Here is a 20,322-nt window from a genome sequence, read left to right on the forward strand (position 1 = left end):
TTGTCAGTAATATGGCGTGGTTTACCTTATCGAATGCGCTACTGAAGTCAGTATAAATAGCATCTATTTGAGTTTTATCATCAACATTCTTGGAAAGATCAGTTACGTAGTTTAAGAGATTAGTAGTTGTGGACCTATTCTGTCTAAAGCCATGCTGTTGCTCGGATAGAATATTTTTAAAATATTGAGTTATAAGTGGACAGATTAGCTCTTCAAAGAGTTTTGGAATTGTACTCAATATTGAAATTGGACGGTAGTTTTTCACATTACGCTTATCGCCTTTTTTATAAATTGGTACTATATTAGCAGCTTTCCATATTTCAGGAAATATCGCCGATTGTAAGGATTTCGAAAATAATATTTTTAGAGGAAGCGTTAAGTGCTTACGTGTCATCTTTATAAATACTGGAGGAATTCCATCTGGACCAGCACCTTTGCTTATGTCAACGGACTTTAGGGCTTTAGAAATCATTTCTTCCGTTAAATTAATTTTATTGAGGGAGAATTGAGGAAAACACTCAGATAAACTTGGCGTAAAGTTTATATCAGGAGGTCTGAAGAATCCTTCCGATGATCTTTCACAAAGGACCATAATCACTTTGAATTTTTTAGAAAAGATTCTTCTGTGAGATTTAGATAGTTGCTATAACATGAAACTGTTAAGGAATTCACTCTATCACTACTTAATCTAAGTTCTAGCTGGTCTCTGGGATTTTTATATATTTTGTATCTTGTAAGAATTTTGTTGCGTTCTACAATAAGTTTCATCAAGTTGCGCGTAAACCATGACGGATATTTTAAATTACGAGGTTTTGTTTTAGGAACAGTTGAATTGATAACGATAGTAAGCAAATCATAAAATTTTGCAACGGCCATATCGACATCTTCAAAATGGGATAGCTCTAGTTCCCAATCTATTTGACTTAACTTTAAGTTAACTAATGAGTAGTTAGCCTTTTTAAAATTATGCGAAGCAAACTGTTTTTTAATAATGTGAGAAGAAATATTTGGTTTAAAGTTAATTTCTAAAGCAGGAAGATGTAAATCGATTTTTGTTAATGGCCTAAGGCTTTCACTCACACACCGACTCCAAATAGAGCAATAATTATAACTACATTATATAATCGTAAATCGACTTTTAAGTAGTCTAATATTTTTCATTTCATTTTACCTAGGAGGACTCTAAAAAATATGTTAAATATGCAATTATTTTTATTACTTTTTAGTACATTTTTATTTGTTTTAAAATAGTGTTTTGTTTGAAGTCGGTTTTTCTTTTTGTTAAAATTTTATTTATTTTTTGATTTTAAGTGAAGCTGATGTAGACTAACATTTTTTTCTTAATATGGATAGATTAAGCGTGCCGTTTATATGAGTCAGAAACTACTTCGGGGACAGTTTCAAAAGAAACTTTCGAATAAAGCAAAAATAGACTTTCGAAAATGCGGCTTTAGTACGTCATGCGGCATAAACTACAAGGTACCACCCTCGAAAGAGCTGTAATCGACCTCAGTGAAAAAAACTTTGCAAAAGAGTTATTCGTATGCTATGTCGTACATCATATTACATTACATCATATACACAAAATTTGATTAAAGACAGTAAGAAATTCTGCCCCAAATCGCACCCTAACTGTAAGCCGTTTAGGAGTTCCGTTAATACATAGTATATAAAACAAAGTCGCTTTCTCTGTCCCTATATCTTTAAAACTACGCAACGGATTTTGATGCGGTTTTTTTAATAGATAGTGTAATTCAAGGGGAAGGTTTGTGTATATAATAAATGAACAATATATTAAAGAAACACTGACAATTTTAGAAGTTTGCAATGTGATGTCGTAAATAAACAAAGTCTTTAGTATATTTAGTATCATTATTGCACCCGTGGGAAGTCAGGGCGGGTCGCTAGTTGATTATAATATTCGAATATGACAATTACATGAACATAACCACGTTCCGGAAGGTGATTCAAATATCCAAGTAACCCATAAATAAAAGATTCGACCGAGTATTGCTAACGTGCTCCTCAGAATTGTTGCGTTCCCTCCCGTTTCCTTAATTTGTCATGGATCCTGTGCTCAGAACCTTACCAAACTTTCACCAAAATACCCTTAAAGTATATACTTTATAATAAAAAAAGAATCATCAAAATAGTGCCAACCAATTTTGAGTTATTCACCTATTTATCGCGCACATACATAATGCAAATTTAAGACTTATGTCGTTTTCATACGGATACCATCATCGGAAACAAATAAAATTAAAATGGGACCCCACGGGAAGCACTACCTTTCACCCAGTAAAAAGTTATGAGGTAATAAACATTAAAAAAAAAATACAGACGAATTGATAACCTCCTCCTTTTTGAAGTCGGTTGAAAAGAGTAAAATATAAAAAAAAATAGTAAAAAAACAATGAAAATGAATCAAAATTATTTTTATTAGGCATAATGATAACGTCATTGTTTTCGTAATCATTTCATTTTAGGTAAAGCCGCCACAGCCGCAGCCAGCACGGTTTAATCCAGCCAGAGACCCGATACCGTAACCGAGACCACCGTAGCCGAAACCACCGTTGCCGAGACCACCGTAGCCGATACCGTCAACGGCTCCATAAGAACCAAGACCGTAGCCGAGTGAGCCTGCAATACCTTCGGAGGCTATTTCCTCCAAAATGGCAACGGCTCCGTTCCCACATCCGTAGTTGACAGCACCTGCACCAGCAGTTGGCAGAACACCTTCCAGAGCAACGGCACCCAAGAAAGGCAAAGCACCGACAACTGCGAGTCCTCCTTCGATAGCGTTTTCTGAGAGGACAGATAGTCCGTTTGGCGAGATAGGAGAAGCGCTTGACACATCGAGACCACCGCCGCTAGAGGCGGGGATCGCAGCCACACCGGAACCACAGCCGCCGGCAAGAGGAGCGGCGAGACCGCATGGAGCAGCAGCCGCCGAGGGAGCGCCCCATCCCCGTCCAGCTCCGATGCATTGTCCAGCGATAGACTAGCAATAAAATATGAATTAGTACATATTTCTTTACATTGACGTTTTAAAATGAAAAGCAGATTATATTTTAAATTTGACGGTTGAATTTTCCGCCCACAATTATAATTATTTGTGGCTCATAAATAATGAAAATGGTTTATGTGTAAATAGTACCTTTTAAAGAAATAATAATATTATGTAATCAAACTTATAAATCTGTTTATTTTGGCTAATAATTTTAAATACCAAGTTTTTCGTCTTAGAATGTACATTACAAACTGTTGGTAGATTAACATTTAATTCGATACAACATGGCGACCTAGAAGAGGGCCAAATACGAATTTTGAATCTCCTTCATACCAAATACCATTCAGTAATATTGACATTCGCATTGCAATCTTAAAAATACACCTAAATTACCTGAATCAAGAGCGCCTGGGCGCAGACCAAAAGCACAGCCTTGAACATGTTGACCGTTTGAATGCAAACTTGACAATGTCTCAGACGAATACGAACTGGGTTTTATACTGAAGGCATCGCAGAAAAGCGTTATCAAAGTAAGTTTAATTGCAATTTAATGTTGTTCTTAATTTCGCAATTTTGATAATATTTAATGCAAAATTATACTGAAACACGTTTTGCAATTGCAATATAAGTATTATCTATTCATAGTTACAGTAGTAACTATATAAGCGTTAGTGTGACTTCTCGCAGTCATTGTATATTCAGCTACGTAAGTTGAATACGCACCAAGCATCATGTCTACCTTCGCTGTCTTCCTCCTCTGCGTCCAAGCTTGCTTGGTTCAGGTAATATTTCCCTGATACTTATTTACTTAGTGGAATTACTGCGAATACAATTTGCTTAATTAATAATGCCTGCTGGGGTTGTAGGAAAACCCATTTTCCTGCTGAATATTAAACGCAAAGGCGTCTTATCCAACCAACCAATAGACCTTTTGATTAACTTGCATTCTTGATACAAGTCAAATAACTTGACATATATTTTCGTGTTTGTTTAGAATGTGTACAGTCAGTGTCTGCGCGGTGCCATTGCTGGACCTATTGGGCGGGAAGCTGGTGTAGCTGGCTGCGGCTTGGGTTCTGGCGTCGTTGGTTTAGGCTGGGAAGGCGGTTTAGCTGGACCCCTTGATTGCGGTCGGGTTTCTGGCCTTTCTGGATTAGGCTTGGACGGTGGTCTAGCTGGACCCGTTGGCAACGGTCGGGTTGCTGGCCTCGGTGGTTTAGGCTGGGAAGCTGGTCTTGCCGGTGCCGGTGGATCTGTCTACGGAGGTTCCGGTGTTGGTGATGTAGCAGTCGCTGGTGAAGTGGGCGTCGTTGGTACCACATTAGTCGCAGGTCAAGTGCCAATCCTAGGTGCTGTGGAATTCAGAGGTGCCGTGCCAGCTGCTGGAACTGTCTCCATCGCCGGTAGCTGCGGCTGCGACTGCGGCTGCAATGGTGGTTACTCTTACTGAGCAAAATTAAATTAAAGTTTTCGAACTGTAAATCAGTATTTTTTCTTTACATAAAACTATTTACATGTATATATACTTGCAATACAATACAAATATACTTCATCATACATCATACTAAAAAATAAACGTGTTTTAAATAATGCTACGGAATATGTACAATGGCAGTGAGCACATGTGATGTGATTTAATGAATAATATCTTTATTTATTTAAATTTGGTTATTAGTTACTATCGTAATCAGGCTTAGCAATAAGAGATTGAAACCATTTCGAACACCGTCTTTGTACCGCCAACCAAAGATCCATTATGTTTTGATTCTTGCTTCTGTACTTATACTGGTCCTCTCTATCTTTAAACACATCAATCACAAGTATTCAAGTTTGTCGGTAGAGAAACTGATCAGTAAGACATCTTACTGATCAGTTTCTTTGCCAGTTTCTCTGCCAGTTTCAGAAGTAGGTACATAACTACTTCTGAAAAAATATATACTTTCATCAAGGAATAGAAAATAATTTAATAACAACGGTTAAGTTCACCCTCTTGTAACCAACTTTGACAAAAATTTTTTGAAATGTAACCTCAACCAACTCAACGCTTTTGATGAATGTCGGAAATAAATATTTTCTTTGAAACTGCACAGGGTAGACTAGATGAAATCAAAATCAAAATATACTTTATATAAGTAGGGTTTTACAAGCACTTTGGAATCGTGATTTGACAAATATATAAAGTGAAACTGTATTGACTGTAGAACCTGCAAGAAACACAGTAGACACTCTTTTACAACATTTAAAAATATGCTTGCCTCTATATCTCTTCACACATTATCGATAGAAGCAATATCCTTTCCATGCAAGCAAACTATTTTCATTGTTATTGAATTTATCAATTGTAAAATAAAGTTCATTGCCTTTATTTTTTTTTTATCTTCTTTTCCCGCGCTTCTCGATATGTGTCACTCCAGGTGACAGATGCAAAAACCCACAGATAATGTATATTGATTAAAATATACATAAATCTAATACTTACTTTAATGTTATATGTAGTATTGAGCCCAGTGGTGAAAACGCGTGCATCGTAATCGATGATTTCGGGTCAAACCCAAGCAAGCACCACTGAATATTCATGTGCTTAATTTGTGTTTATAATTTAGCTGATGCTCGGTGGTGAAAGAAAACATCGAGAGGAAACCTGCATGTGTGTAATTTCATAAAAATACTGCCACATGTGCATTTCACCAACCCGCATTGGAACAGCAGGGTGGGATACATATGTTCCAAGCCTTCTTCTCAAAAGGGAGAGGAGACCTTTGCCCAGCAGTGGGAAATTTACAGGGCGTTGTTGTTGTTGTAATAGATCTGTGTTCACTATAAACCAAGCTTCGAGTCAATCAAAATCAAAAATCAAATTCAAAATAAACTTTATTCAAGTAGGCTTTTACAAGCACTTTTGAATCGTCATTTAATAATTAAGTGAAGCTACCACCGGAAAGTAGATTCTACCGAGAAGAACCGGCAAGAAACTCAGTATTTACTTTTTTTCGACATTTAAAAAATACAGTGTTGTTAGTTAAATACAATTATAAATGTATGTAATACATCCTGCCTGGAAGTCAACAGATACTAATTCCACAATTAAGTGAAGCTACCACCGGAAAGTAGATTCTACCGAGAAGAACCGGCAAGAAACTCAGTATTTACTTTTTTTCGACATTTAAAAAATACAGTGTTGTTAGTTAAATACAATTATAAATGTATGTAATACATCCTGCCTGGAAGTCAACAGATACTAATTCCACGCTTTTTTATCATCTACAAAATGTTGCGTCGAATAATATGCCTTTTTTACCAATGTATTTTTTACAAACGATTTGAATTTCCGAAACGGCAGAGTAAAAATGTCTGCTGAATTTTATCATAGAAACGGATACCTTGCCCCAAGAAGGATTTATTGATTTTGCGGAGTCGAAAACTTGGCGTTATAAGCTTATCCTTATTTCTAGTGCACATACAATGATTATTACTGATTTTATCAAAGTGAAAAGTTTCTGTGAATATACATATTATTGTTGTCAATATGTATATTGCAACGCAACAGTGAGTATTACTACTTTGTTAAAAACGTCCCGAAGAGAGTCTCTAGCTCCAAGATTATAATTAGACCGTATATTTATATTTTCCAGGTTTTGCTATAATCATCCTTATTCTAACATTTAAAGTTTGATTGGACCAGTGTAATAACAGGAGAGAGTATGGGTGTTATGAGGTGTTCGGCGTGGTTTAACACGCTGGTAGGAACATTTTTTTTTTCTTATTTGCGGTACAAGACCTCATATGAAATCATCATCATCATCTATCATAATACCGGTACGGGGCTTTTTAGAGACCCCGTAACATTTACGAAACTATAGCTCGACGTGATGTGATGATGTGGTGCGGTCGATGTGTACGTAGTCAAAGGGACCCCGTATCAAAGTAGGTACACCATAGCATTCGGTTGACATCATTAATATTTATCATCAACATCAACAGCCTGTAAATTCCCACTGCTGGGCTAAAGGCCTCCTCTCCCTTTGAGGAGAAGGTTTGGAACATATTCCACCACGCTGTTCCAATGCTGGTTGGTGGAATACACATGCGGCAGAATTTCTATGAAATTTGTCACATGCAGATTTCCTCACGATGTTTTCCTTCACCGCTGAGCACGAGATGAATTATAAAGAAAAATTAAGCACTTGAATCAGCCTTGCTTGCCTGGGTTTGAACCCGCAATCATCGGTTAAGATGCACGCGTTCTAACCACTGGTACATCTCGACTCTCGAATATTTATAACTTTCCTTTAATATTTTAAATAGATATCACGGCTACCGCACGACTGAGAAATCTACGTCTTTATAGCCGCACCGCAAGGGAGGCGCATACGATTCGTATTAGACCTCGCTCGATTGTGATAGTGATCGTTCGTGAATGTCCGCTAACGATCCAATTTTAAATAAATAAAGATATTATTGATAAAATCACATCAGAAGTACTGTTTGCCTAGGTAAATTTTCCCTAGCTCTATTTAAAACATTTTTTTCTAATGTGGTGTATGATAAAGAGTATTTGTGTTGCAAGTAATTCTATTGTCGTGTTGTGTTTACGAAGAAATAAAAAGTCTGTGTTACAGTTCGAAAACTTTAATTTAATTTGGATTGGAAAACGTTTTTATTACAACTTTTGCTCAGTAGGAGTAACCACCACTGCAGCCGCAGTCGCAGCCGCAGCTACCGGCGATGGAGACAGTTCCAGCAGCTGGCACGGCACCTCTGAATTCGACGGCACCTAGGATTGGCACTTGACCTGCGACAAGTGTGGTGCCACCGATGCCCACTTCACCAGCGACTGCTACATCACCAACACCGGAACCTCCGTAGACAGATCCACCTGCACCGGAAAGACCAGCTTCCCAGCCTAAACCGCCAAGGCCAGCACCCCAACCGTTGCCAACGGGTCCAACTAGACCACCTTCCAAGCCTAAACCAGAAAGGCTAGAAACCCGACCGCAACCAAGGGGTCCAGCTAAACCGCCTTCCCAGCCTAAACCAGCGACGCCAGAACCCAAGCCGCAGCCAGCTACTCCAGCTTCCCGCCCAATAGGTCCAGCAACGGCACCGCGCAGACACTGGCTGTACACATTCTAAACAAAAACGAAAACATATGTCAAGTTGTTCAGATTGTATCAAGAAAGCAAGCACTCAAGAGGTCCAACTGATGGTTGGATGGTTAAGAGGTCTTTGCGTTAAACATTCAGCAGGAAAATGGGTTTTCCTACAAAACAAATTGTATTCGCAGTAATTCCACTAAGTAAATAAGTATCAGGGAAATATTACCTGAACCAAACAAGCTTGGACGCAGAGGAGGAGGAAAGCGAAAGTAGACATGATGCTTGGTGTGTATTCAACGTAGCTGAATATACAATGACTGCGAGAAGCCACACTAACACTTTTATAGTTACTGCTGTAACTATGAATAGATAATACATATGTTGTAATTGCAAAACGTGTTTCAGTATAATTTTGCATTAAATATTATCAAAATTGCGAAATTAAGAACAACATCAAATTTCAAGGAGTGATTAGAAACTGTAAATGAGCCAAAAATGATTGTTTCCTGTTTTATTTTTACGTTATTTCAAGATGTGAAGACTGACTGCCACAGGGGTAGCGAAAATTTGTCATGGTTGAGTGGACCATGTTTAGACTCTTATTACGCTCTTCAGGATAGTTTGCCATCACTCACATGTTTAGTAGTAATAAGATTACCGAATAACACGCAACTTTTTTCCTAATTAACCTTAATGCCTTTTGTTAAGGATTCCAGTGAATTGGCAAATTTGAATATGCCAAAATAGATAAGGACAACTATTACCTAAATCTAATGACCTATTGGCTAAATATTCGCATGTCACGTTTTGTTTCATAATTCACAGTTTAATCACTATTGTGACTTACACTGATAATAATGCTTTTCTGCGATGCCTTCAGTATAAAAACCAGTTTGTTTTTTCCTGAGACATTGTCAAGTTTGCATTCAAACGGTCAACATGTACAAGGCTGTGCTTTTGGTCTGCGCCCAGGCGCTCTTCATCCAGGTAATTCAGGAATATTTTTAAGATCCTTAAAATCCCTAAAACGAAAAACTAGAGAAATTTAGGAAGAATCTTTATTAACACCTACTAAATAAATTGTTTTATATGTTTCATTTCCATCATTATTTTTATTACACAATACTTTTTACACTTATACTTTTTCACGATTTGTGTGATGTGCTGTATGATCAATAATATAAATGTGCTTTTTCATTTTACAACGTTGATTTTATAAAATTCTTATTTGTATTTTATTGCTAGTCTATCGCTGGACAATGCATCGGGGCTGGACGGGGATGGGGCGCTCCCTTGGCCGGTACTGCGCCATATGGCCTCGCCGCTCCTCTTGCCGGCGGTTGTGGTTCCGGTGTGGCTGCGATCCCCGCCTCTAGCGGTGGTGGTCTCGATGTGTCAAGCGCTTCTCCTATCTCTCCAAACGGACTATCTGTCCTCTCAGAAAACGCTATCGAAGGAGGACTCGCAGTTGTCGGTGCTTTACCTTTCTTGGGTGCCGTTGCTCTGGATGGTGTTCTGCCAACTGCTGGTGCAGGTGCCGTCAACTACGGATGTGGGAACGGAGCCGTTACTATTTTGGAAGAAATAACCCCCGAAGGTATTGCTGGCTCACTCGGTAACGGCCTTGGTTCTTATGCTGCTATTGATGGTATCGGCTACGGTGGTCTTGGCTACGGTGGTCTCGGCAACGGTGGTCTCGGCTACGGTGGTCTCGGCTACGGTATTGAGTCTCTGGCTGGATTGAACCGTGCTGGCTGCGGCTGTGGGGGTTTTATCTAAAAACAGTGATGTCATCTTTATGTCTAATAAAAGAAAATTGAGTCAATTTTGTTTGTTTTTTTTTTTTTAAAAAGTACCTACGAATTTAATTATTTTTACATCGTTTAAATGTCTCAATCCAAAGAATATTTGAGTATCACTTGGGAAGGTCACAAAAATGAACGAAATGTTTACACTACTACTTTTATTTAAAAGCTGCACCTGTAATTTATTTTCTAAGATTAAGCAAGTAGTAATAATACATCCAACTTCTAGAGCTTTTCTCCCTTTTATGAAAAAGTTTTGGCGCCGTTCCAAGGCGGCCACTGGATACTTGTAAGGGAAATAAGGACAAAATGACATCTGCGACTGTATAAAGGGAACCATATTTATAATCCAGTGAGATATTGAGCGCTATTGTCACAGTCGCATCGCAGCAATCAGTTCAAAGGTGTCGCGCCTTTAAGAGCATAGCTCTGTAAAATATTACATAATGGTTTTCTCCTGTTTACTGGTAAGATATTTGTTAAAATCGATGAACTTTGCCAGTACTCTGTGGTTTCGATTATCTTTATTACAATTATTAGTTGTTTTCGTGGAAGTATAATGTATTGTTGGTTTTGGTTTACGTTTGGATAAAATGACATACCATATTTTTGATCAACCTTTCAACAAGGACAATAAACGAGCTGGGCAAGAATGAATAAAGGCTCTCTGAGAAGAAAAAGGAAGTTGGTTATAATGTATTTCCTGTGTCCTTTGGGCTCATGCGTCACGTGCTGGTGTCCCAAAGAATACCTCAAACGATTTCTTTTGTGAACTGAGCTCTTAAAATGAGTATGTCATTTTGTCTGTACTATATGAAAAGCGTGGTTTTTGTGATTAGTTGCATTGCTCTTTACATACATTTTATTATAGTTCCTACTTAATTTAAAGACTGTGTACTAATAGTCAATAAAACCAAGATGACCAAAAGCGATTGAGACTGATTATAATACTATTAAATAAAGCAATATGATTGTAAAACAAAACACCAGTAGAATATTTTTAAGATTAGACACATGCAAATCAGGCACAGATTTTCTCACGATGTTTTCTTTGCCGTCACAAGATGAATTATATACTCACATGAAAATTCGGTGGTGCTTCCCTGGGTTTGAACAAGCAATCATCAGTTAAGATGCACGCTAGACAATGATATATCAAGTTATTTAGTTTGTAGTAATATTAAGAAATCAATTACATAGTCCAATTGTTGACTTTTGCCTTTAATATTCAGCGGGAAAAAGATCCTTCCTAATATTTGAACAAGCACTATCAATAATTGCATGAATTACTTTGTGACTTATTTGTATTAAGGAAATATTAACTGTACCAAGCAAACTAGCACGCAGAGGGCGAAAGCGAAGTTAGACATGATGCTTGGTGGAGTCATATAAACCCTCATATCGTTATCGCTACAACTATGAATAGATAATACTATGTCGCAAAACGTATGTCATTATACTTGCATTAAGTAAATTATTATACTATATATATATATATATATATATATATATATATATATATATATATATATATATATATATATATATTGTGTAATAAATCTATAGAAACCCCTTCGTAGGGTATAGGCCTCCTCCAATTTTATCCAGTCTTTCCCGGTGGTTTCTTCTATATCGTCTCTCCACCGTCTTTGTGGTCTGCCCACAGTTCTTTTTCCTTGTGGTCCAGACCATTTCGTACTCTTGTAGTCCATCGCTGGTCGGAGCATCTCGCTACATGTCCGGCCCAGGTCCATTTAAGTTTTAGCACTTGGTGTAATGCATCTCTCAGTTTTGTCTCGTTTCTTATTTCGTCACTTCTTGTTTTATGAATTTTTCTTAGGTGTAGCATGCTCCTTTCCATTGCCCGCTGTCAAGTTCTTATTTTGTTGCATATTTTGTTAGTGATGACCACGTTTGGGAGCCATAGGTCAAGCAGGGCAGAATATAAGTGTCCATGATGATCTTTTTTATATTTAGGTCGTAATTGCTTTTAGTATTTCCTTGTGGGCCCAGTATTTGTTCCAACTGCACGCAATCCTTCTGTTGACCTCGTCTTCGCTTTTAGTTTTAGCAAACGATACTTGCTTTCTCAAGTATATGTATTGTTCTACATATTCAAGTTCGACTCCATCAAGCATTATTTTTTCTTTTTTACCGCTTGTCATTATTTTTGTCTTGCTTGATATGCAGGCCAACATGTTTGCTCTCTATATTTAGTTGCGATATCATATTTTCTAGTTTCTGATATCGTCAGCAAATCTCAGATGTGTGAGGCGATCGTTATTCAAGGGGATGCCTTCGGAGGCCCAATTCAATTTGGAAAATATGGCCTGCAAGACTGCTATAAAAAGTTTTGGGGATAAGGGATCTCCCTGCCTGACGCCTCGGGCAATATTGATTTCGTCGCCCCTACATTCTAGCTTAACTCTGCTAACACTGTTCTGGTATATGTTCTTTATGGTTCTAATTATTATGGGTCTATGTTGTTATATAGAGCCTGCCATATAGAGCCATGGTAGAGACTATCGAAGGCTTTTGCGTAATTGATGAAGCTTATATATAGGTTCCTGTTGAATTCAGAGTATTTCTCTATGACTTGTTCAAGCGTATGAATATGGTCTATAGTCGAAAAATCCGGGGCGGATTTTTAAGTAATGTGTTTATAATTAATCTCGTACTCAGCGGTGAAGGAAAACATCATGAGTAAACCTGCATGTGTCTAATTTCGTAGAAATTCTGGCACATGTGTATTCCACAACCCGCATTGAAAAAGCGTAGAGGAATATGTTCCAAAACTTCTCCTCAAAGGTAGAGGAGCTAAGACTCCTAGTAGAGCTTAGGCTGGGCTAAGGCCTAGCAGTGGGAAATTTACAGGATGTTGTTGTTGTAATCTAATTAGTACATTATTATTTTATATTTTTGAGCGATCAAGTAACTTCTTGGATAATATTTGTGTAATTATATGTAATTTTATGACATACATATATTTAATACAAAAAAAATTGTCAGATTGCTTTTTTAAAATATGAATTCTAAATAAAATAAATGATTGTAATGAATTATCTTTTACAATTGACAAATTGAGTAACAATGAAAATGGTTTGCTTGCATATAAAGACCATTGCGTCTATCGATGATGTGAAGGGAAATAGAGGCAAGCATATTTTTAAATTTTCAAAAAGAGTGACTACTGAGTATCTTGAAGTTCTACAGACGGTGCTACTTTCCAAACCGGTGGTAGCTTCACTTAATAAATTTGTTAAATAACGATTCGAAAGTACTTGTAAAAGCTTGTTTTTCAGACGCAACAGTGAGTATTCCTACTCTGTTAAAAACATCCCGAAGAGAGTCTCTAGCTCCAAGATTATAAATAGTCCGGATTGCTCTTTTGTAAAATAAAGATTCAATATCTGCAGCGTTACCTCAAAGTAATTTGTCATATGGCATAATATTATGAAAATATGAATTATTGTTTCCGATAAATTTATTTCCTACATTACAGTTGGCTACAAAAGGGTGTTCTTAAACATTAATAGGTGTTATTGAATTCTATTCCCTGATGGAAGTATATATTTTTTCAAAAGTACATCCTACCAATCAGTTTCTCTACCGACAAACTTGAATACTTTTGATTGATGAATTTAAAGATTGAGAGAAGCAGTAATTACAGGAGCAAGTATCAAAACATATTAGATCTTTGGTTGGCGGTACAAAGACGGTGTTCGAAATGGTTTGAATGTCTTATGCTAAAACCTGATTACTATAGTGACTACTAACCCTTATTTACGGCCCGTCTACGATCCAAATTTAAATAAATAATGATATCATTCATCAAATCACATCCCAAGTGCTTGCTTACATACATTTTATTTTTTACATTTTTACTGCCTTTGTACATTATATTGAGTAGCTTTATTTAAAACACTTTTGCTTTCTAATATGATGTATGATAAAGTATATTTGTATTGTATTGTAAGTATATACTCGTATGTATGTAAATAGTTTTTTGTAACATCTTGTTTTATTCATTTACGAAGAAATAAAAAAGGCTGAATTACAGTTCGAAAAATTTAATTTCATTTTGTTAGGAAAACGTTTTTATTACAACTGTTGCTCAGTAAGAGTAACCACCGCTGCAGCCGCAGTCGCAGCCGCAGCTACCGGCGATGGAGACAGTTCCAGCAGCTGGCACGGCACCTCTGAATTCCACAGCACCTAAGATTGGCACTTGACCTGCGACTAATGTGGTACCACCGACGCCCATTTCACCAGCGACTGCTACATCACCAACACCGGAACCTCCGTAGACAGATCCACCGGCACCGGCAAGACCAGCTTCCCAGCCTAAACCACCGAGGCCGGCATCCCGACCGTAGCCAACGGGTCCAGCTAGACCACCTTCCAAGCCTAATCCAGAAAGGCCAGAAACCCGACCGCAACCAAGGGGTCCAGCTAAACCGCCTTCCCAGCCTAAACCAGCGACGCCAGAACCCAAGCCGCAGCCAGCTACTCCAGCTTCCCGCCCAATAGGTCCAGCAATGGCACCGCGCAGACACTGACTGTACACATTCTAAACAAAAACGAAAAGATATGTCAAGTTATTCAGCTTGTAGTAATATTCAGAAATCAAGCAATCAAAGGGTCCAACTAATGATCCATCCAGGTTAAGACGTCTTTGCATTTAATATTCAGCAGGAAAATGAGTTTTCCTCCTAGTCCAGCATGCATTATTAATAAAACAAATTGTGTTTGCAGTAATTCCACTAAGTAAATAAGTATCAGGGAAATATTACCTGAACCAAGCAAGCTTGGACGCAGAGGAGGAAGACAGCGAAGGTAGACATGATGCTTGGTGCGTATTCAACGTAGCTGAATATACAATGACTGTGAGAAGCCACACTAAAGCTTATATAGTTACTGCTATAACTACGAATAGATAATACTTATGTTGCAATTGCAAAACGTGTTTCAGTATAATTTTGCATTGAATATTATCAAAATTGTGAAATTCAGAACAACATCAAAATTTAATTAGTGATTAGAAGCTGCAAATGAGCCAAAAATGATTGTTTTCTGGTTTTATTTTACGTTATTTCAAGATGTGTAGATAGACTGCCAGAGGGGTACAGAAAAATTGTCATGGGTGAGTGGACCATGTTTAGACACTTATGACGCTTTTGGGTAGTTTGCCTTCTCTCATTTGTTAAGTAGTAACGGGATTACCGAATGACACGTTACGTTTCTCCTCATTACGCCTAATACCACTCTCACGAATGCAATGAATTGGCAATTTTCGAAATTTTCAAAATAGATAGAGACTAGGCCATACGTGCATTTATTAATCTAAAATTAAAAATCCATTAATAACCTATTGGCTAAATATTCGCAAGTCACGTTTTGTTACATCATTCATGGTGGAATCAGCGTTATAACTTACTTTGATAACGCTTTTCTGCGATGCCTTCAGTATAAAAACCAGTTTGTATTCGTCTGAAACATTGTCAAGTTTGCATTCAAAAGGTCAACATGCACAAGGCTGTACTTTTCGTCTGCGCTCAAGCGCTCTTCATTCAGGTACTTTCGGAGTATTTTTAAGATCCTTATCATTATTACTATTATTTGTGGTTTTACTTCCGAGCAGTAAAATGATGAATTATTGTTTGTCTTAGTATGTCAATATGATCATGATAATTTATATGAATGTGATTATGGTTGTCTTTCTCGGCCTTGTGGGTTGACATGTTGTATTGAATCAAATGTAAATCTACCAACAGTTCGAAATGTAGATTCTTAAACGAGAAACTTAGGAAGAATCATTATTAACCTACAATTGCTTTGTATGTTTGATTTCCATAATTATTTTTACTACACAGTACTTTTTGCACATATACTTTTTCATAATCTGTGTGATGTGCTGTATGACATGATATGATCAATGATTTAAATTTGCTTTTTTTTTGTAAAACGTTAATTTGATGAAATACTAATTTATATTTTATTGCTAGTCTATCGCTGGACAATGCATCGGAGCTGGACGGGGATGGGGCGCTCCCTTGGCCGGTACTGCGCCATATGGCCTCGCCGCTCCTCTTGCCGGCGGTTGTGGTTCCGGCGTGGCTGCGATCCCCGCCTCTAGCGGTGGTGGTCTCGATGTGTCAAGCGCTTCTCCTATCTCGCCAAACGGACTATCTGTTCTCTCAGAAAACGCTATCGAAGGAGGACTCGCAGTTGTCGGTGCTTTACCTTTCTTGAGTGCCGTTGCTCTGGAAGGTGTTCTGCCAACTGCTGGTGCAGGTGCCGTCAACTACGGATGTGGGAACGGAGCTGTTGCCATTTTGGAAGAAATAGCCCCCGAAGGTATTGCTGGCTCACTCGGCTACGGTCTTGGTTCTTATGGAGCCGTTGACGATATCGGCTACGGTAGTCTCGGCTCCGGTGGTCTCGGCTACGGTAGTCTCGGCTACGGTATTCTCGGCTACGGTGGTCTCGGTTACGGTACCGGGTCTCTGGCTGGATTAAACCGTGTTAGCTGCGGCTGTGGCGGCTTTATCTAAAAATGATTACGACAACGATGACGTTATCATTGTGCCTAATAAAAAATAATTTTGGTCCATTTTCACTGTTTTTTTTTCATATAAAAAGTTACCTAAACATTTTTTACTTTCTGTAAAAGCCTAAATTTGAAGAATATGGTGTCATTACCCCAGTAGGGTACCATCAGCGACTGCGGTGAAGAATCCCTCTCTGGGCATCCATGCTCAGGACGTCATGAGTATATACAGGGTTATTGGTAACTCGACGTATATTCGTTAGGAGGTGATAGGGGTGACTATTTGCAATAATTTTAACTCCGATATGCATAATCCAAAAGTGACCCATTTTTGAGTTATCATGTTTTTTAGCTTTTTTCAAAATTTGTCAAAAATGCAACTTCAAAAAAAATGTATCAATTAAAATCTATTTTTTCTTTTGTTTTATAAAAACGATTAAACACTGGATATTTTTCAAAATTTTGCCTTAAAAACTAAAAAATCATTTAGAAACTTGGCCTGCAGATTATTTTAAAAACATAACCGTTTTTCTTAGCTTTTTAAAAATGTATAAAAAGAAGGAAATTATTTAAAATCCATCGAAATAAAATGATCAGAAATGACGCTGGTGGAAATTCGTAGTCGAACATGAACGAATTCGTACTAAAGGTCGCCCTTTAAAATTCTCACAAAATGAACTGAAAATAAAAATCAATGAAAAAAAAACTCACTTACTTATTAAACTGACATATTTAACACAAATTTAAAACAAAATTTATTTATTGATAACTTAAAAATGGGTCACTTTTGGATTATGCATATGGGGGTTAAAATTATTGCAAATAGTAACCCCTATCACCTCCTAACGGATATGCGTCGAGTTACCAATAACCCTGTAGATATATTATATATCATGCTCATCCACCTGAGTAGGGATGCCCAGGTTGCCCTCCGAATTCTTGGGCATCAATTTTGCGCTCGCCACTGTTCGGGGCAAGCGGAGCAGGCATCATAAGGCAACCCCTACCACCTTTGTTGTGGACTTCTGCAACATAAGGGGACTCAACTCCAACTTAAACGCCGTTCACTTCCACCTTGAGACGGCGAAGCTGGTCTTGCTCTCTCTGACGGAGACCCAGATATTTTCTCCTGGCGATACGTCTTTTCTTTCCCACCCCGGGTACAAATTGGAGCAAACCTTGGTACCACGAGCTGGGATGTGCCTTTACGTCAGAGATGATATCTGCTCTCGACGCCTCGGCAGCCTTGAAGGGCAGGACCTATCGATTATGTGGCTGCGTGTAGACTGCTATTATCATCCGCGAATCTACGCGTGCCTTTATAGGTCGTATAGCGGTAATGAAACCGACTGACTGGTTGAGCACGTCCATATGGCTACAGATTCCGTGCTGGAACAGACTCCATCCGCAGAGATAATTATTCTGGGCGATTTCAATGCCCATCATACAGAGTGACTTGGATCACGCACCACTGATCATGCGGGTACATCTGTTCTCGACTTCGCTTTGGCATATGATTTGTCACAACTGGTCACCTCGCCAACGCGAATACCGGACGTGGAGGATCATACACCTTGCCTGTTAGACTTTCCGCTGACTTCGCCTCCGGATGGATATCAGATTATCGTCGATCCCCCTCTGGGCTCGTCGTATCACTGTCTCGTCCGGAATAAAGTGCCGATTGCACGGTACTCACGACTTCGTTTCGCGGGCTGCTGCCGCTTGTGGCACTACAAGTCAGCAGATTAGGATGGGTTGCGATCCTTCTTTACAATGATACAGACGAAAGTCACCACCTATAATCCCGCGGTATGATACGACGATGCCGGAGGTTAAATTTCGGCAAAGTGCAGTACGCAAAGCACTTCTTTCCTTTGACATTCACAAGTCGAGTGAACCCGATGGCATCCCTCCAATAGTGCTTAACGCGTCTTTTCCTGCAATCCTACGCATTAGGCGTCGTCCCTACTCCTGGAAGACTGCTTTGGTACATCCGATCCCAAATAAAGGTAACCGCTCAGACCCGTCCAATTAAAGGCCTATAGTCATCACCTCCTTGTTCTCCAAGATAATGGAGTCCATTATAAACTGTCAACTCCTGCGGTATCTACCAGCACCACCTGATTAGCGACCGCCAGTACGGTTTTCGTCGGGCTCGGTCAGCCGGTGATCTTCAAGTGTACCTTACTTACAAATGGGCGGAAGCAGTTAAGAGCAAGGGTGAGGCATTAGCAGCCAGTTTGAACATAGCGAAGGCCTTCGATCGCGTATGGCACAAAGCGCTTCTTTCGAAGCTTCCATTCTATGGACTTCCCGGGAAATTATGCAATTGGATTACCAGTTTTTTGGCAGATCGGAGCATCAAGGTCGTTGTCGACGGTGCATGCTCTGACCTAAAATTAGTCAATGCTGGTGTTAAAACAGTCAAAACAGAGTGGGTCCACAAGGCTGCGTTGATAGAACGCAGCCTTGTGGTCCCACTGTGGAGTTTTTTCTGCATATCAATGATTTGTTGCAAATCAGGAACATTCACTGCTGTGCAGACGAAAGTACCGTTGATACCTTATACACCGGCCGCACTAATATTTCTCGGGAAAACGTCGAAAAAAAACGGAACAAACTTGTTTCTGAAATCGAATCTTCGTTAAACGAAGTCTCTAACTGGGGCCGGCGGAAGCAATTGTTCTCAGATCAGATCAGGCCGTCTGCACCTATTTACTACTTCACCTACCCTTCAGGCGTATGGTCGGCTTTTATATATTTATGTATATGTCGCAGTCATCTGGTTGAATCTGCTATTTGATTGTATGACTAGCGCGTTCATTGTATGATGACATTTAATTGAATATATTATATTATATTCCACAAAATTATTTGTACAACTATTCACAAAAGTTATAATTAAAATTAATAAAAATAACATTTTTTTTATTGAATATGTTGGTGGACGAGCATATGGGCCACCTGATGGTATGTGGTCATCATCACTTATAGACAATGACGATGTAAGAAATATTAACTATTCCTTACATCCTTAATGTGCCACCAACCTTGGGAACTAAGATGTTATGTCCCTTGTGCTTGTCGTTACACTGGCTTACTCACCCTTTAAACCGGAACACAACAATACTGCGTACTGTTGTTTAGCGGTAGAATATCTAATGAGTGGACGGTACCTACCCAAAGCCCTATCACCAAGTTATTAAAACACATTAAACGACACTTTAAATATGCAACTCAAATCAATCTTTTATCCTCTCCAAAATAGCCGTCGCCCGCCCGCCTGTAAGACATATTTTTCAACGCCACGTCGTCTATCCAGTGACGTCACTTTATTTTCGTTCAACAATACAATATACGAGCAATTGGTTCCGGCTTCGCACGAATGCAATTCTGATAATAAATATAATACAGAATTCGTTTATTTGCGACATCACATTAGACTTATATTAGAAACTTCAAAAATTATCAGTGTTTCTATTCTATTTTGTCCATGCATTACAAAAACCTTGCTCTCGAATCACTATATCTATTAAAAAAAACCGCAACCAAATCTGTTGCGTCCGAATCACACATTAAGATTTTTTTGCAATTGACAAAAATAATATCTTATTGTATGGAAGCACGTGATCATAATATTATCTAAATCTATATATAATGACCTATCGACAAACCTAAGCATGTCACGTTTTCATAACTTACTTTGATAACGCTTTTCTGCTATCAATATAAAAATCAGTTCGAATTCTTCTGAATCATTGTCAAGTTTGCATTCAAACGGTCAACATGTTCAAGGCTATGCTTTTGGTCTTCACACAAAAAATAAATTAACATAATAAGCTTTACTAGTTCTTATAAATT

The 20,322-nt window shown here is 38.4% G+C and overlaps 6 protein-coding genes across 6 annotated transcripts; 3 read left to right on the forward strand and 3 right to left on the reverse strand.

The window, feature by feature from the left end:
- Positions 1–2,482: 2,482 nt before the first annotated feature.
- LOC124540959 (chorion class B protein M2807-like) lies at positions 2,483–3,451 on the reverse strand. Its single transcript, XM_047118732.1, has 2 exons — positions 3,404–3,451; positions 2,483–3,001 (listed from the first exon to the last, which is right to left on the reverse strand). Exons 1-2 carry the CDS (start codon positions 3,449–3,451, stop codon positions 2,483–2,485), a joined length of 567 nt encoding a protein of 188 aa, XP_046974688.1.
- A 290-nt stretch (positions 3,452–3,741) lies between these two features.
- On the forward strand, positions 3,742–4,460 carry LOC124541225 (chorion class CA protein ERA.1-like). The gene is made up of 2 exons (XM_047119102.1): positions 3,742–3,792; positions 4,005–4,460. Exons 1-2 carry the CDS (start codon positions 3,742–3,744, stop codon positions 4,458–4,460), a joined length of 507 nt encoding a protein of 168 aa, XP_046975058.1.
- A 3,223-nt stretch (positions 4,461–7,683) lies between these two features.
- On the reverse strand, positions 7,684–8,383 carry LOC124540960 (chorion class CA protein ERA.1-like). Its single transcript, XM_047118733.1, has 3 exons — positions 8,333–8,383; positions 8,028–8,139; positions 7,684–7,958 (listed from the first exon to the last, which is right to left on the reverse strand). Exons 1-3 carry the CDS (start codon positions 8,381–8,383, stop codon positions 7,684–7,686), a joined length of 438 nt encoding a protein of 145 aa, XP_046974689.1.
- A 662-nt stretch (positions 8,384–9,045) lies between these two features.
- On the forward strand, positions 9,046–9,885 carry LOC124540961 (chorion class B protein M2807-like). The gene is made up of 2 exons (XM_047118734.1): positions 9,046–9,093; positions 9,352–9,885. Exons 1-2 carry the CDS (start codon positions 9,046–9,048, stop codon positions 9,883–9,885), a joined length of 582 nt encoding a protein of 193 aa, XP_046974690.1.
- A 4,140-nt stretch (positions 9,886–14,025) lies between these two features.
- Positions 14,026–14,755, reverse strand: LOC124540962 (chorion class CA protein ERA.1-like). Its single transcript, XM_047118735.1, has 3 exons — positions 14,705–14,755; positions 14,352–14,481; positions 14,026–14,300 (listed from the first exon to the last, which is right to left on the reverse strand). The coding sequence occupies exons 1-3, from the start codon at positions 14,753–14,755 to the stop codon at positions 14,026–14,028; spliced, it is 456 nt and encodes a 151-aa protein (XP_046974691.1).
- Positions 14,756–15,437: 682 nt separating this feature from the next.
- LOC124540963 (chorion class B protein L11-like) lies at positions 15,438–16,465 on the forward strand. Its single transcript, XM_047118736.1, has 2 exons — positions 15,438–15,485; positions 15,917–16,465. Exons 1-2 carry the CDS (start codon positions 15,438–15,440, stop codon positions 16,463–16,465), a joined length of 597 nt encoding a protein of 198 aa, XP_046974692.1.
- The last annotated feature ends 3,857 nt before the right edge of the window (positions 16,466–20,322 follow it).

Source organism: Vanessa cardui, chromosome 27 (genome assembly GCF_905220365.1).
Source record: "Vanessa cardui chromosome 27, ilVanCard2.1, whole genome shotgun sequence".
NCBI classification, from domain to species: Eukaryota; Metazoa; Arthropoda; class Insecta; order Lepidoptera; family Nymphalidae; genus Vanessa; species Vanessa cardui.